We start from the raw sequence: 15,398 nt of genomic DNA on the forward strand, positions 1-15,398 counted from the left end.
CCGTTGATTCCCAGTGAAGAGGGGGGGGGGGGAATGTTTCATTAACTTGAAGCTTTCATTGTTTTGTTGACTCAAGATCTTACTTCCGGGTGGGAGGGGGGCACGGTTTGACTTTTGTTAGTTGAGTCTTTGGCAATCGCACATATCTACCAAAAAGATAGACGAAATAAGTTCTAATGTTTGTTTCAACGGAGTCTGTTGTGACATAAACGGTAGTTCCACTTCCTGTCGGAGTACACGTGGGCCACCCCCTACCCCCTTACTAATGCATTCCATCCCCTCGCTCTCTCCTCACATCCCCTATCACCATCCCAGCTCATTCGTAGCCTCGACTTCTCGCTTACGGGCTGCATTACTAACCCACCCGCCAATACTGCTATCACATAAGGTTGTTTTCATCAGAGAGGGCAATAAATGCCAGCCGTGTGCTGACGGTGGTAACTACCATTTCCGTGTTGTTGTGTACCGTGATAGACAGGAAGTGGGGTTTTCTTCGGAGCTTGCGAAGAAGAGAATTTCGTTGCTTTATAGTTGTAAATACAAGCATTTTTTTTAGCTCCGTATCGAATTCTACAACTACATAAATCAATTTTGTAACTCGTCTCTCTTTGTGGTTACGTATGAAGCTACCCAAGACTAACGTGGTTCAAGTGTTTCAACGTTCAATGTATTTATTCTGTGGTATGACCTGATTACGTTTTTACATGGATATTGATATATTTGTACATCACAACCTGCTCCTATTATCACATCTACCTTCAACCTGCCAATTGTCATTGCAATAACATCAGATTTTGTTTCTATTTACAGGAACAGTTCTACAGGCCAAACGTGCCGTGTGTAGATGGAACATTATACATGACAACTGTTTCTAAGTCACAGAGCGACGTAAATATTGGGAAAATGACTGCATCACATCAAGGTATGTATGTATTTAGTTTATAGTTTTAGGTGTGATGAACAAAACTACGGAACAGTATCTTTTGTACAGTCAGTTGCAGATCTCCAGCTCTTATGTCTTTTTCTCAGTTTTGATCACCACTTCACCTTCTTAATGTCATTTATGCTTTTCTCTGTTCAACATTATTAAGAAAGTGTGCTCATCAACCTTTGCTTCTTTCCCCATCATTAGGGAAAACCGTCTTCATTTGCCATGCCGGAGAAAGCAAGCCTTTTGTGCGGCAACTCGTTGATCTCCTCAAAACCGACGGCCTAGAGGAGAACCAGATCTTCTTCGATGAGAGGTCTTTAGAGACCGGCGATGAGCTAGACAGTATCGTCAAAGTCATAGAGAGTTCCTCTCTGAAACTGTTTGTATTTGTGGTCAGCAAGTACTGTTTTGATAACGATAGAACTTGGATCCGTACAGAATGGGAAGCTGCGCTCGAGAACAACAAACAAATCTTCCCCATTTGGTTAGATGACAACAACGATGATTTCAAGGCATTCGGCAACCTTGTCAGGAAGTTTTCATACAAGCTGAGGAAGCTGATTGCACAGAGGGTGAACCCGCAGGAAATTTCGACCAGCCTTCCCGGCCTTTCTGAAAAGATCTGCTCACTTGTTTGTGGTACGTATGAATATGTTACCTTAGTCTTGCTTATGTGTTCTGATTGGTAAGGTCAGTCAAGGTTTTTTTAGATTCAAGAAAGATTATTTGAAAGGCGAAAAAGTTCTCATTTGGAAAATTAACATGTATTTGCAAACAATTAGGTGCTGAGCTCTCCACACAGAGACAACCATCTAATGCTGACAATGCTGTGCCGACCACAAGGCAAAACATTATGCCAGGTAAGATTTGAGCTAAATCTTTTCAGTACCTTTTCTTAAAATTTGTTTGCAACAATTTCACAATATACATGGTCGTTGATAAATCTACACCTACTTCCTTGAAAATTATATCTTATATAATTCAATGCAACTTTCCTGATTTAACATTCATCAACTATGCTGATTTGCTGGTACCTTGAATATGTATGACGTCATTTGGTGACGTCAATTTGGCCTCATTTTGGTTAACATTGCGAACAGAAGTCTAAACAGGCGTTAATATTCTGTTATACTATTATACTCTCAAGTTTTCTTTGCATATCTTAAAGGTTTCTGGTAAAATTTTTTTCCAACTGTTTCACCCAAGAACCTCACTTAAATGACGTCATAATTATTTAAAACTACCTCATAATGATGTCGAATGACGCGTTTTCATTACTATAATAGGTAAATTATATATTTCATTTTGTTTCAGATGTCCTCCCTGCCAAGTTGAAGCTGGAGTTCGTCCAGAAATCATACAACCAGCTTGTTGACAAGGCTGATGCCCTGTTTGACAATGAGATTTTTAAGGACGAGGACCGTTTTCAGAAAGCAGAGAAACTGTTTGACAGATACAAGGCCACAATTGAATCCATTATCAAGGGTTGTCTCATCTTCAACCTACGATTCTTCCAGCCATGTAACGTAGATGAGTTCTATCATGATCACTTCCGCCTGGGCCCAGACAGCCTGTCAGCAGCCCTATCAAACCTCCTCATCACCGACCAGATGCGAGCTGCGGCCGGAGGGGAGGAGCTAATGGTCAGGGTGGATGTTCGGTATGATGACTACATCAGGGTGAGAAGGCAGCTCTGCATGGCAGGTATGTGTAGCCAATTAATTTGCACCATCTTAGTCTCGACTTTGTCTAACTTTTGTTTCTCGTTGGACTGTCTAAATATTGTAGTCGACTCCTATACATAGCAATCAATAGATAGGGTATAAAACCTGATTTCAAAAAGATCTCCTTTATGTCACTGCCGAAAGATAGTGGATGTTATTTGAAACGTCTGGCCGTTTCCAAAAATTACATCCAGTTGCTTGTGTAATTGTTATTTGACGTAGCATTTTTGTTAGTACTTCCATGTCTATTTGTAGCGGGTGTTTTTCACACAGCACAATATCGAACATTTCAACCTCTCATTTCATGTTCTATCAGGAATTCTAAAATCAAGCTCAGTGGACAACCTGTCAACCTTAGTGCGCCCTCGTACTGACAGGAACCTGAGCGAATCTAACCTGGAGTCAATGGACCTGGCCAACACCAGTGCTCATGATTCAAGCGTCACAGAATGGGCGGCCAATCCTTACACACGGCGTCTGACTAGGTGTGTGAAGAGGAAGTCACAGGAGGTAGCTGTTCTCAAAAGGGAACGTGAGATTCAGGGCAATATTGTGTGGAGTCTCCACGGGGAAATTACTTATCTCAATAAGAGAGATGAAGCCGCTCAGAGGGTTTTGATGACTAAAACGGAAGAAATCAACCAGTTTCAAGAAGAGAATAAAAACCTGAAAGCTATAATCGAGGCACTGGTGGCTGCGAAGACAAAAGTGGCCGTTCACAGTTCTGAAGAAGACAATGAAGTCAGTGCGCCGGATGTACCAGAAACACCACTAAGCGGAGTGGAAGTCGGAGCAGCGGAGGAACCGGAAACTCCACTAAGTGGATTGAAAAGTCCCCATGAGGAAGTCACTCGTCTCATGAAGAAAGACGAGGAGGCGCAGAAGGTTTTAATGAATAAAACAGACGAGATCCAACAGCTTAAGGAAAACAATAAAAGCCTGGAAGCCAGAATTGAGGCGCTAATGGCTGCCAAGACAAAGGTGGGCATTCCCAGTACTGACGATGACGATGCACCGAGGGGTACTGAAGATAGAGCATTGGAGGAACGCGATAGAGCATTGGAGGAACGTGATAGAGCATTGGGGGGACGTAATAGAGCATTGGGGGAACGTGATAGAGCATTGGAGGAACGTGATAGAACGTCGAGGGAACGTGATAGAGCATCGAGGGAACTGGGTAGAACATTGGATGAACATCTTAGAGCATTGGGGGAACTGGACACCCTACAAAGGGGAGCTGAAGGTGTCTCTCCAGAGCTCAGGAGTAACCCGAGTAAGATGATACTGTTTATACTTTCACGTTTTAAAAAAATGTTTGCATTCAATGGTAGGTACAAGTTGTATAGAATGCATCAGAAGTTATCATTATTTTACCTTTTGGATATATTACATCAATGCTGCATTTGCTTCGTTTGATAAATAAAATTGTGCTAATCTTTTTAATGAAATTGATGAAATGTCAGCATCTATACGTCTATGTTTTTTTACTAACTTCCTATTTTATCGTTTTCTTTCCTTACACAGCGAACTCACCGGTCGCAGTTCCGGACAACACTCCTGACCTGCTCCGGCCCTGGCTGTACGGCATGATCGACCGCGGCGAGGTCCCGGGCGTGGAGTGGCTCGACGCCGACAAAAAGAAGTTCAAGATCCCCTGGGAGCACACCGGCAAGCGCGAGTACGACCTAGATAGCTTCAAGCTGTTTAAGGTAGGTAATTGCGTTATTGGCCCAGACTTTGAAGCACAGCCCCCCTAAACTTCGCATTTCCCAAAATACTTTTCCGTGTATAGTGGGTCTTATTCCTGTTAATCTTATCATCAATCAAAGGGCATCATAGGAAAGGTCAGCTGTTAAAGTGACTTGCCCTCCCCAAGGGGTTATGACTAACTTTTGTTCACCGTTTTGCAATATCCTAGTAAATATGTTCACTATGGAAAAGGGTTCAGCTTATACATTCTATTGCACAACATTAATTCGAAGGCGATGTAAAAGTAGGAAGCCTGTTCGTTTGTACACAAGGATTTGTCACCCAATAGCAATGTTTTGACCTTTCTGGCTACTTTTGTCGGTAGGAATGGAACCGAAATGTGGACAATGTTCCAACGTTCATGCCCGTATGAAAGAAGCCAAGCACATTGACAGGTTTCGCCTCATAACGGCTATACTTGTTTTGCTGTAGGAATGGGCTGTACATACGTATATATATACCGACAAATTTCGTTCGGCGATCTACGACACTATCCTGTTAGAATGCTGCCGTTGAGGTAGCAATCTTTAAGTCTAATGTTTTTGGCGATGGCAATAAGTTTCACCTAATGTTGGCAACCTCTATGCCTTTTTTTTCTAGGAATGGTCCATCCATACCGGCAAATTTCGCCCAGAGATCGACGAGCCCGAGCCGGCCGTGTGGAAGACCAGGCTGCGGGTCGCCCTGAGCAATCATCCGAAAATCCACGAGGTAAAGAACGAGAGCCAGCCAAAAGACCCCATCAACCCGTACAAGGTCTATGTGTTCTCCGACAAACCACGTAAGCTTTACATATAATGATCTCTCTCTGTCTCCTTTCTCTCTCTCTCTCTCTCTCTTTCCGCCCACTCTCTCATACGTATATTTTTGTAGTTTAATCAGGATTTTATTCTTCAGTTGTATTTTACGGTGTTCCCCTAAAACGTGTGTTTAAGGTACTTACTATGGTTATGCACATCAATACTTAAAATACAATTATTATAATTCTTAGTTCGCATTCATTTCTCCATACGACCTAAATCATATAACACCAATGGTAGAAATTTAGCACTGTATTCAGAGGGTCAATACAGTTTCATGTCAAAGTCAAAAGCGGGTTGTTCGGTAATGTTCCGTCCGTTTGTAGCACCCTTACCTAGTAACCAATAAGTGTTTCTTTTGCGGTTGGTAGAGCTGTCGTGTTTTCCGTTACAATAGCAATAAAACGTTTTGAAACATTGAATAGAATTTTTCATCAAGCAGTGACTACGGTTTTGAAACCATATTTTACAGAGGACTCCCTCCAGAAGATCCTGCAGGACCTGCTGAGCCAGCCGGGCCGCGGGGACGGAGACCAGACCATGCAGGAGCTGCTGCAGGGCATGCAGGAGCTGCTGCAGGGCATGCAGGCCGCGCCCGGGCTGTGTCCGTCGGGCGAGTTCACCATACAGGAGGTCGCCTTGCCCATGGACGTCACCACTGCCGCGGATAACCCTGCCGTCATCACGGAGCCGCTCTACACTAACGCGCCCATTAAGGTGAGATCATAACCTTTCCTCTAGACGGGACTGACAAGATTTTTTTTACTTGTCGACAGCATAGCGTTAGCTGTTGTAGATGGCATTTTATGATACAAAGCAATGATCATTTAGTTTTCTTACATGTCATATTATTATTTTTTCATGACAAAATATTGTGACATGTAAGAAAAGTAAAGGCAATATACGTGACATTTCATCAGAACATTTTCAGGTAATGTCATCATCGCGCCATGCCATGGAGGTGCCAACGTTTCTGACAGCTCCACAAGGCCTGAGCCGATGGCATGTGTCTGCGACTCCTCTAACATACTCGACAAGAGATACCACACGCTGAGAAGGCTTCAGAAAGACCTCGAGCTCCTGGCACATACTGTACATTTTATTTAGTATTGATTCATTTCACTTCTGGCAGTACGAAACGAGACGATGTCAGACTGTGACAAAAAGAGCTGAGCCGATGAAGTGATTCCTTAAAATCTTCTGGTCCTTCTGGGTGGAATACTAAAAAGATATACATACGTATGTACACTGTATTCAGTTTTGTTTATGTAAACCTTTTCCACAGATGGAGACCCAGCCGCTTGCTAACGTGGACATGACCCAACTATGGGTAGGGGCGGAGGCAGACACAAGTGACGAGGACGTTATGGACCGACCTGTCGCTACTGTCGCCCCAGAACTCAGGATCTACCCGGGTGAGTGCATATATATGTAAACAAGTCCAATTCAGGCAAGTTATCTATTTATCACAATAATGTACCATAAAAAGAACAATCAAACAAATCAATTTTCATCTATGGTTAATGATGTTTTTGTTTTATGTTGATAGCTCATGAGTTGGATATCGAGGTCGTTTACTACAAAGCCGGGAAGGTCCTCCAGCATCACGTGACCAACAGGAAAGGCTGTCGTCTGTGGTTCGGCGACCGGAACCAGCCCAACCTGTCCCCTTACCTGTACGGGCCTGCAAACGCGGAACAGATCCTGTTGCCGCCGCGCCAGCCCTCAGGCAGGCAAAAGGACGACGCGGTCGTGCAAGGTCTGCTGGACAACATGGAGCGAGGGCTCGTCCTTACCACGGAAAATGGCAATATCTCCGCCACCCGCCTCTGCAAGACCAAAGTCTTCTGGAAGAGCAACGACAACCGCAACAAGCAGGCAGAACGCTTGGAGAGGGAACAGGTGGTGCCGGTGTTTGACTATCAGAACTACCTGCGGGAGCTGAGCGCCTACGGCAACAGCGGAGGTCCCAGACCCAAGTGTGAGGTCATCTTCAGCTTCGGGAAGAGCTGGAGCGACGAAAGCCCGCTGGAGAACACTCCCATCTACGTCATTGTGCGCAGCCGCACTGCGCAACACCTGATGATGGCTGTCGACAAGGGCGAGGCCGACCACGATGCGCAGAACACACTGCGCAGCATCGAAGACATGATATCCCACGAAAACGAGTTTGGCAAACTGGCAGTGGACGTGAAAGAATACGTCAAAGCCAAGGACTTTTAGATGCTGATACCTAATAATTGCCACGTTTGGAATCATGGTGTTCAACTGAAACGATTTCCACAGACCAGAGGCAAACTGGAGAGAATCTTTGATCGTGATGCTTAGTCAACATAACATTCCATTCTAATCTATCTGGGAGCTTGCCAATATTTTCAACAAAAATTATAGTATCAATTCCTGTATAATGCTGCATAGCAGTGACACATGGAAGGTATCATAAAAGAATAATTATTGTGTGAAGTAAAGTTATAGATATGGTGTACATATGAAATTATTGTTATCAAATATACATTTTGACACCTTTGTCAACACAGAACAAAAATTCATTTGTTCATTCCTTGACAAAGACTGATGCTGTACAGTCGAAAATTTGGGTGAGTCCAATTTTGGTGTTGGAAATTACAGTTCAACTATTTCAAGAAGACAGAACAGAAATATTTTGCATGAAATGAATATAGCGAGCTATTATCGACACAAAAGCAATCAAACAGTCACTGTAGCATGCTTCTACTGTTACAATAGTTGTTCTAGCAATTGACAACTCAAACAATGCGCTATCATAGATATTGTGCATATACATTAAGTATAAATTGTTTGTCAAATACTCGATGTCAATGTGTTCATGTACAACTGGAAATGTTCGATATTTTAATTCATGGTATTGTTACTTTATTATTTCACTTCTGAGCTTGTCCGGCTTATATCTATGGGTGTGCTGATGGTATTGTAATTTTTTCGCACGTATCTCAAATTGACAAACGAGGCTGAACAGTCACTTTGTAGATTGAAATTATGGAAAGACGCAAACTGTTAATACTTAGCGTGGCTATTTTGTTCTTACATGCAGGCCCATATCATTTTACACATCATGATACATATTCCAATAAAGGAGTCCAAAGCTGATGACTAGCCTTTGAGATTTATGTTGTAATCTATCTGGGACATCGAGTAATCAGAACAAGATAGTTATACAATATTAAACGTAAAGATCATTATCGTACCATCAATTGTATTGCAAAAAGTTTCAAGTTAATTTTACTCTTTTTATCTAATGGTTACTCTTTAAACCATCAATTGAAGAATGTAAGTTAACGTTGCCATAGCGACGGTTGCCAGAATGCTGACTGAAGCGGTGGTTGCGTCACTCTTGAATGACGTCACGGCGTTACACGCGTCTCCTTGGCAACACTGGAGACATCCGGACACGCTCTGAGATAAGTATAGTGGGTGAAAGCACACAGTTTGAGCAACACGGTATAAGATTCGAAAAAAAGATACTGTATGAAAACAGACCAGCTCGAGAATGGGGCGATTTTACGGTGTACATTGTGCGCTTTCCTGCATATTCCATATCATGGCAGGCTATTTACAAAGGCATTTGCTTTCAAATATTTTCTCCAAATTTCATCCAACTTAAGAGCGCACCATGTTGCAATATTTGCATTTGTGTACAGTAAACTTCAACATGCAATGTGTACCAAAGAGCATTCTTCGCTACTTCAGACCGACCTGTGAACCCGCCTTGCAGGTAGTTTCCGCCGCTGACCAGCTCAGCCTCTCGCAGTTCGCTTTCAAGCCGCAGGACTTGGTAATGGTCTTCAGGCTCCCCGATTCTACAATAAGTAAAAAAAAAAGCTTATCATCATCTTGTAATTAGGAAAACACATCATGCCCCTTTAAAATATCTACTTGTAAATTATGACACAAGTAGACGAAATATCTTATAAAATCACATAGATGATCCGATACCAATTATTTTAATTAATTGTTGGATTTCAGTTGACAAAACACAGTATTTTCCAAGGAAAACATGATGATGGTAACTTCTTAATCCCGGTGCACACCATGTACTGTATATGAACTTACTGGCAGACAACGTTGTGCAGGTGTCCGCGCCATCACTATCACACTGGGTGGGCCCGCGGCTGTTGCAGTTGGCGTCCGAGTCCTTCAACGAACACTGGTAGCATTTCAGAGCCGCGGCTGTAATTATAGATGATGGAAAAAAATGTTAGTACCAAAGCAACTGTTTAGAGGCAAGAGCGTTACGTTTCCAGGTATGATGGCAGTTTGGAATTGGTTGACACAAAACCAAACAATCGGGCTAATTATGTACCTTAATTATAAGCCCCGGGCACCTGAGCTTTCGTGTAAAAGAACCTAACACACTTATCTTAAGGATTTTGTATGACCCCGTGTGTTAAGCTAAAACGTCATCCTCCCAACGTCTGCTTGTAAATTATGACGGACTGTCCGTTTGGATCACCATAAAATAGCACAGCAGTAGCTTTAAAAAGAATATGTGGCTGAGATGTGATCAACGCCAGACTCAACGTCACTTTTTTTTTACAATATGACGTATGTGAGACCAAGGACGTACATATTAATAAGGTCTTGTTCGAAGTTGAATAAACACAATACCTGTAACACCGGTGTCGATTTGCATCGACACCGGCACCAGTGTCGATGCTAATCGACACCGGTGCGATTCATTTTGACCAATCAAAAGTAGCCTTACACACAAGAAAGTAAGGTATATGCAGGCATTGACCAATGAAAAGGAGCAAAACATATGCCAGAGCAGAGGGAATAAGTACAGACTGCAAGGGGGAATGGCTCCTTCTAACATTGATAATGAGTTTTGTTGTTCTAAAAAGCCTGCAATGTTTCGAATATTTTCTGTAGAAATTTTTGGTTTCAAAATGCAATGTGTAATCTCCTTACATATGCATGTACCAAAGAACAAATGTGAATTTTCAGAAATTTGACAAAGGAATTCACACGTATAGTACCAAGAGATCTATGCGTCATACAGGAGTTTGCAAGTTTGGGTGGGCTATATGATAATAACGTTAATGACCCGCCTGTTCCTCGGTGTACATGGTGTCATAACGCCTGGTCCTTTGCTATAACCACCAGGTCCTTCGCTCACATCGGTGGTTTATTCGGTGGTTATAGCAAAGGACCAGGCGTTATGACACCATATACACCTCGGGGCGGGTCATTAACCCTTAACTATCATATATATAAGCGCCGATGATTCCCTAACTGAACAACAAAAACAACAACAGCAACTCTCACAACAACAGTCTCCGTCGCTGACAAAATTGACAATGGTCAGCCCCTGAGCTTCAATTATGGTTAAACAGTCCTATACGAGGATGACATTTTCTGCCACATAGAGCACATCAAAAACAACAAAAACGCTTATTCAGAACAATTGACAGTAACAAAAGGACTTGTCGTCAGTGACACAGGCGTAATTTGAAGTGCTAGATGCTGTGACGATAACATCGGGATAATCACCCGGACTCCCGCCCATTATCAAGTCAAGCGGTGACCCAAGATGTGAACTATGATTACCAGATCTGCGCACGCAGGGTCTTATGTTGTTTGTCTGTGGGTGGGTTTCTGTGTTTAAAGTTTCGTTACTTTCTATCTGCATCTTGCCACCAAAACAACACTGAATCACGACAAAATACAGAGTCATGTGCCAAAAACATGATTGTTAAGCTGACGTGTTAGGTAGTCTAAAGCCTAGCTAAAATGTTGAAGCAAACTCCATGACCATGAATATAATATATGTAATTATTAATTAAATACGCGTAGACATGGAATGTATATAACACACACAAAGCACTAGCTACGTCATGTGTCAAACACAAGACGTGTTGAGCCAATATGTTCGAGTATCAATGGTAGACTATCAGATAGACTCCACGCACAATGTAATGTCATTATAGGTTAGCCACACATAAAATCACACACATAAAATACAGATAGCCAACTTGGGACAATATTTACTAGTCTAAACATTGGAACTGGAGACCTTAATGAAAGAAGCTAGACGTAACTACATGCTTGAAGATGACAAAAATTTGCAAAGAGAAAAAATGGACTGCAAATTGCTGACACATAACCAGGTAAGTACAGCGCTATCATTCCACTCAACCAACCGACTTAAATCTACCTTCCGACACTTGTACAGTAGTAGGGCAGACACAGCAACAACAGCAAAAACAGAATTTTTCATGTTAACTTTGTAAAACTGTTGTGGTCGCAGTAATTATCTTAACAAATCCTTATACTGATCCAGACGAATAATGTTTAATAATGTGCATGTGAGAGTTCTTGCCACCGACCGAACTTTACCTACCTTCCCACATTTGCATAGTAGAGCAGACATGGTAATTACAGCAAGAAACAAACTTTTTCATGTTGACTTTGTAAGACTGTTGTGGTCGTAACCAATCTTTACACAGCTCCAGTTGAATAACTTTACAGTTTTTGCCACCAAGCAACCTTTACCGACTAACATAAACTTACCTCCCGCCAGTAGAACAGACAAGGTCACAACAACAAGAATGATCTTCATGGTGAACTTGTAAGACTCCTGTAGTCGTAATATCGTCTTAATAGATTCTTTTCCCGCTCCTTGTGTCAACAGCAATGTCTTAAACGTTAGTAAACTGTAGCGTAGGTCATGCTCAAACCAAAGCCCGGCCCTCAGTGTAGTGATCTAGACTATAGGCGTGGTCATTTCCACTTCAGTGACTGCTCAGAACCATTACAACCAATTTCGGAGCTCTGAAAAGGTCAGGTGTGATAATATGTTGTACTACCGGTTATGGAGCATGAATGGCAGTTACATACATGACATTTTGTAGATAACGTACTATTAGCAGAACAAGAAGATAACAACGTTAGCTTGTTAAATTAGATCTTTATTTGATATATAGTTAAAAAAGAAGTGTGAAAATATACCATGAACTCTTTGATTTTTGTTGTTGCAAAGGATTGCCTACTTAAAATCACGCCATCAGGAAATGCGGTGAAGTTTTGCAGTCTGATTTAAAACAATCAAACAGAATAAAATAAAACTAGAATAAAGGAGTAGTTTAGATAGATATATGTGATATGATATAACGATGGTAAAGCAATAGACTTCTCCTGGTTAAACCAAAACCGTTTCTTCTAGCCGTGATCTCACTAAGTAGTAAGTTTACAGTATGATATACACAAAACATGTAAAATCTGAGATTTACGTATTATTTATGTCTAAGAATTTCCAAAGCACTTGTGACTTCATCTAATGTTTTATTTAAGAGTGATAGCCAATACGGTGATTAGCAATAACACTTTACTCTCCCTAGTAACCGTTGCTGTACTGTTTCTAGTTGTCATGGCAACACTGGTTGCCATGGCAACGCCCGCGACTTCGTTGCATCCGTCGTCTTGGCAACAGTGGATGTCCATGGTGAAGTTTTTGCCCAGCGCCCGCTGGAAGTAGGCAAGGTTGGTGCTGTTGTGGTAGAGCTGTTGTGCCGTCTGGCAGTTTGAGTACAAACTGCACTGCCTCCGCTCCAGCTTCATCGTGGTACCTGAAGAATGAAATAAATATTTTGTGATGTTTAATGTGATAGATATTTGGCAAAGATTACATACTTATAAGGTGTGTGATAGGCCCCAAATCCTATATGATAGATATTTGGCAAAGATTACATACTTATAAGTGTGTGATAGGCCCCAAATCCTATATGATCAAATGGTAGACAATGTTATCATAAAAGAATGTTTAAACTTATACATTGGAATGCCACACCGTTTTGCACGACTGCAATAGAAGAGAACAAGGTTTTTGCTTTATGCATTTTTCTACATTGTATATAAGCATAGACAGTATATAAGAAAATGCACACAAAATGCATTTGTCGCATCAGAGTTTGGTTGTGATCTTTTTACTGAAAGCATAGAAAATGGCGAAATTATTATTAACGTCATGCAACTGCAAATTAAGAACACTGATATCACCACTGAAAAACTCTAATAAGATACTGTAGCTGCCAAATTCAATGACTGAGAATTTTATCATATTTACCGTTTCCAGTGAAGCGATGCTCCGTACTCAGAATGCACGCGTCATCTTCTTCTGCACACGTCATCAAGAACATGACGTCACAGGTCGGCGGGACGGCCAGGATGTCGCCATACTCCGCGTAGTCGCCAGGAGGTGCTCCTTCGGAGAGGTCGGAACAATGGTAACAGCTCAGAGCAGATACTGGAAGATGAAATATTGTTTAGTTGTTGCCATGCATTATGCCATGTCCAATTGTCGAGCAATTCATTCATTCATTCATTTATACATTCGTTCATTTATTTATTTATTCATTCATTCGTTCGTTCGTTCATTCATTCATTCATTCATTGTGATCTCAATCAAATGTTGGTTTTGGCCTGGTTTATCAGTTTTAGCCTAACGTCCGCTGTTTTATATGTCAAAAACTTATGAGCACAATTGACATGTTCTTCATTCGTGGATCAGCTACTGCTTCACTTATTTGACGGCGTGTGCGAGCTACAACTCTGGTTCTTCCCAGACACTGGCCGGGACCTCAATTCAACGTCCCTAGCCGAGGGACATCCCTAGCCGAAGTTTGGTACACATTTACACCAAAGTTGAATATCAAGAAACATTTGATGTTAAGTGCCTTTCTCAAGCTTAAGGGCACAACATTGGAGCTTTCAATGATTCGAACTAAGTATATGACTGTTCTAAGTTAATAAATCTAACCACAATGCCCATGTACCACGTGCAACATGCAAGGTAGAGTATCAAACAGTCCCAGTCTTGTTGCGTGACTACCCCTATCAGTGTCCTTGCAGCTGCGTGATAGATATGTCTACCTCATACCAACGCAGCGCCACGGTCGGAGGTAGGGTTGTAGAGTGGTTATCAGTCAAACTTATCAGGAAACAGTCAAACTGAACTTCAGTGAAATGAGTGGTGCGTGAGAAAGCTAGGCGTACCAAACGTTTTCATAAAAACGGACATGTTGAGAGTCCCACCAAGAAAAAGTAGAGAGAAAAGGAAGAAAGAATTAAAATTCCCATGATTTCCATATGCGTCAAATGCAAGACAGCGATTACTAGACCACAGATACAAGATTAAAAGCATCTGTTCCTAACTTACAAGCAAACCAAGTAATGGCCTCGTGAATAAAAACAAATAAACAAGCAAACTTAACACAACCAACACTAACAAAATACCTAATAGAATTACCTAAATTTTCACGGAATAAGTCTCAACTATTTTCAGTGTTAGTTTTAGATAAAATCTATTTGCCTAAATGTCGTCTAACAGCACATATGAACTTTCACACTAAGAAATGGTCTTGTTAAGTTCAAGACGAAATGAAACAGACGTCAAAACCGCTGTGCATTATATTGTACAGGGTTGCATTGACAATACAAACTGTTTTGCTGAATGAAATTAAGACTTTGATCGAGTTTTACCTTGCATCAGTCCAGAAGACGCCCAAAGGACCAGCAGGCCCATAGAGACAGAGGAAAGACACAACATCGCCGTGGTAGTGACAACACGGGGAGCTTCACTGCCACTGCAGCCCTTACGCGCTGTAGCTGAGTAAAGAGTTTGGGACTTTTGAGAGTGGATGTCACCAAACTCTTATTAGAATCACGTGCATGGGAAGAAATGACTTAGCACTGTCACGTCTTTCTGTATGTTGACGTAAGCCAGAAGCATCGATGCGATTGGTGAAAACTGTAAATAGCACAACCTGATTGGCTGAATGGAAATTATGAGCTACAATTGTGCCTGCAGTAAGTGGAAATTAGACTCTAAATTTTCTACAGTGACTATGGTAGAAATAAATTGGACAAACAGTAAGTTTGTACATGATAGGCTGGATACATAACACAACAGTCATATCTAGTATTAAGATAAAAGTTGGACGTGCAGGTAGTTGGATATCAATTCACTGACAAAAGATAGTCGACACCTGACCGTTTAGAAAACTTATGCAGTTGCTTAAGTAACTGTTATGTTGCGTTTCATACATTCATATTGTTTGCCCATCTATAATTCTATGTAACATGTCATGAAAAAAATTGAATTTACGACTCAACTAAATATACACAACAGATATAGCAAGAAATTCACGAAAACTGCCA

At 41.6% G+C, this 15,398-nt stretch overlaps 2 protein-coding genes across 2 annotated transcripts; one reads left to right on the top strand and one right to left on the bottom strand.

The window, feature by feature from the left end:
* The first annotated feature begins 1,139 nt into the window (after positions 1 to 1,139).
* LOC118420974 lies at positions 1,140 to 7,906 on the top strand. The gene is made up of 9 exons (XM_035828080.1): positions 1,140 to 1,570; positions 1,714 to 1,791; positions 2,246 to 2,635; positions 2,972 to 3,928; positions 4,180 to 4,364; positions 5,005 to 5,185; positions 5,677 to 5,921; positions 6,490 to 6,619; positions 6,754 to 7,906. Exons 2-9 carry the CDS (start codon positions 1,785 to 1,787, stop codon positions 7,425 to 7,427), a joined length of 2,769 nt encoding a protein of 922 aa, XP_035683973.1. The 5' UTR covers positions 1,140 to 1,570; positions 1,714 to 1,784; the 3' UTR covers positions 7,428 to 7,906.
* Positions 7,907 to 8,062: 156 nt separating this feature from the next.
* On the bottom strand, positions 8,063 to 11,807 carry LOC118421054 (the record flags this gene model as incomplete). Its single annotated transcript, XM_035828219.1, is given in 4 exon segments — positions 8,063 to 8,636; positions 8,937 to 9,040; positions 9,294 to 9,410; positions 11,754 to 11,807. Coding segments are annotated over 4 exon segments (417 nt in total). The 3' UTR covers positions 8,063 to 8,489.
* Between the last annotated feature and the right edge of the window lie 3,591 nt (positions 11,808 to 15,398).

Source organism: Branchiostoma floridae, chromosome 8, assembly GCF_000003815.2.
Source record: "Branchiostoma floridae strain S238N-H82 chromosome 8, Bfl_VNyyK, whole genome shotgun sequence".
NCBI lineage: Eukaryota > Metazoa > Chordata > Leptocardii > Amphioxiformes > Branchiostomatidae > Branchiostoma > Branchiostoma floridae.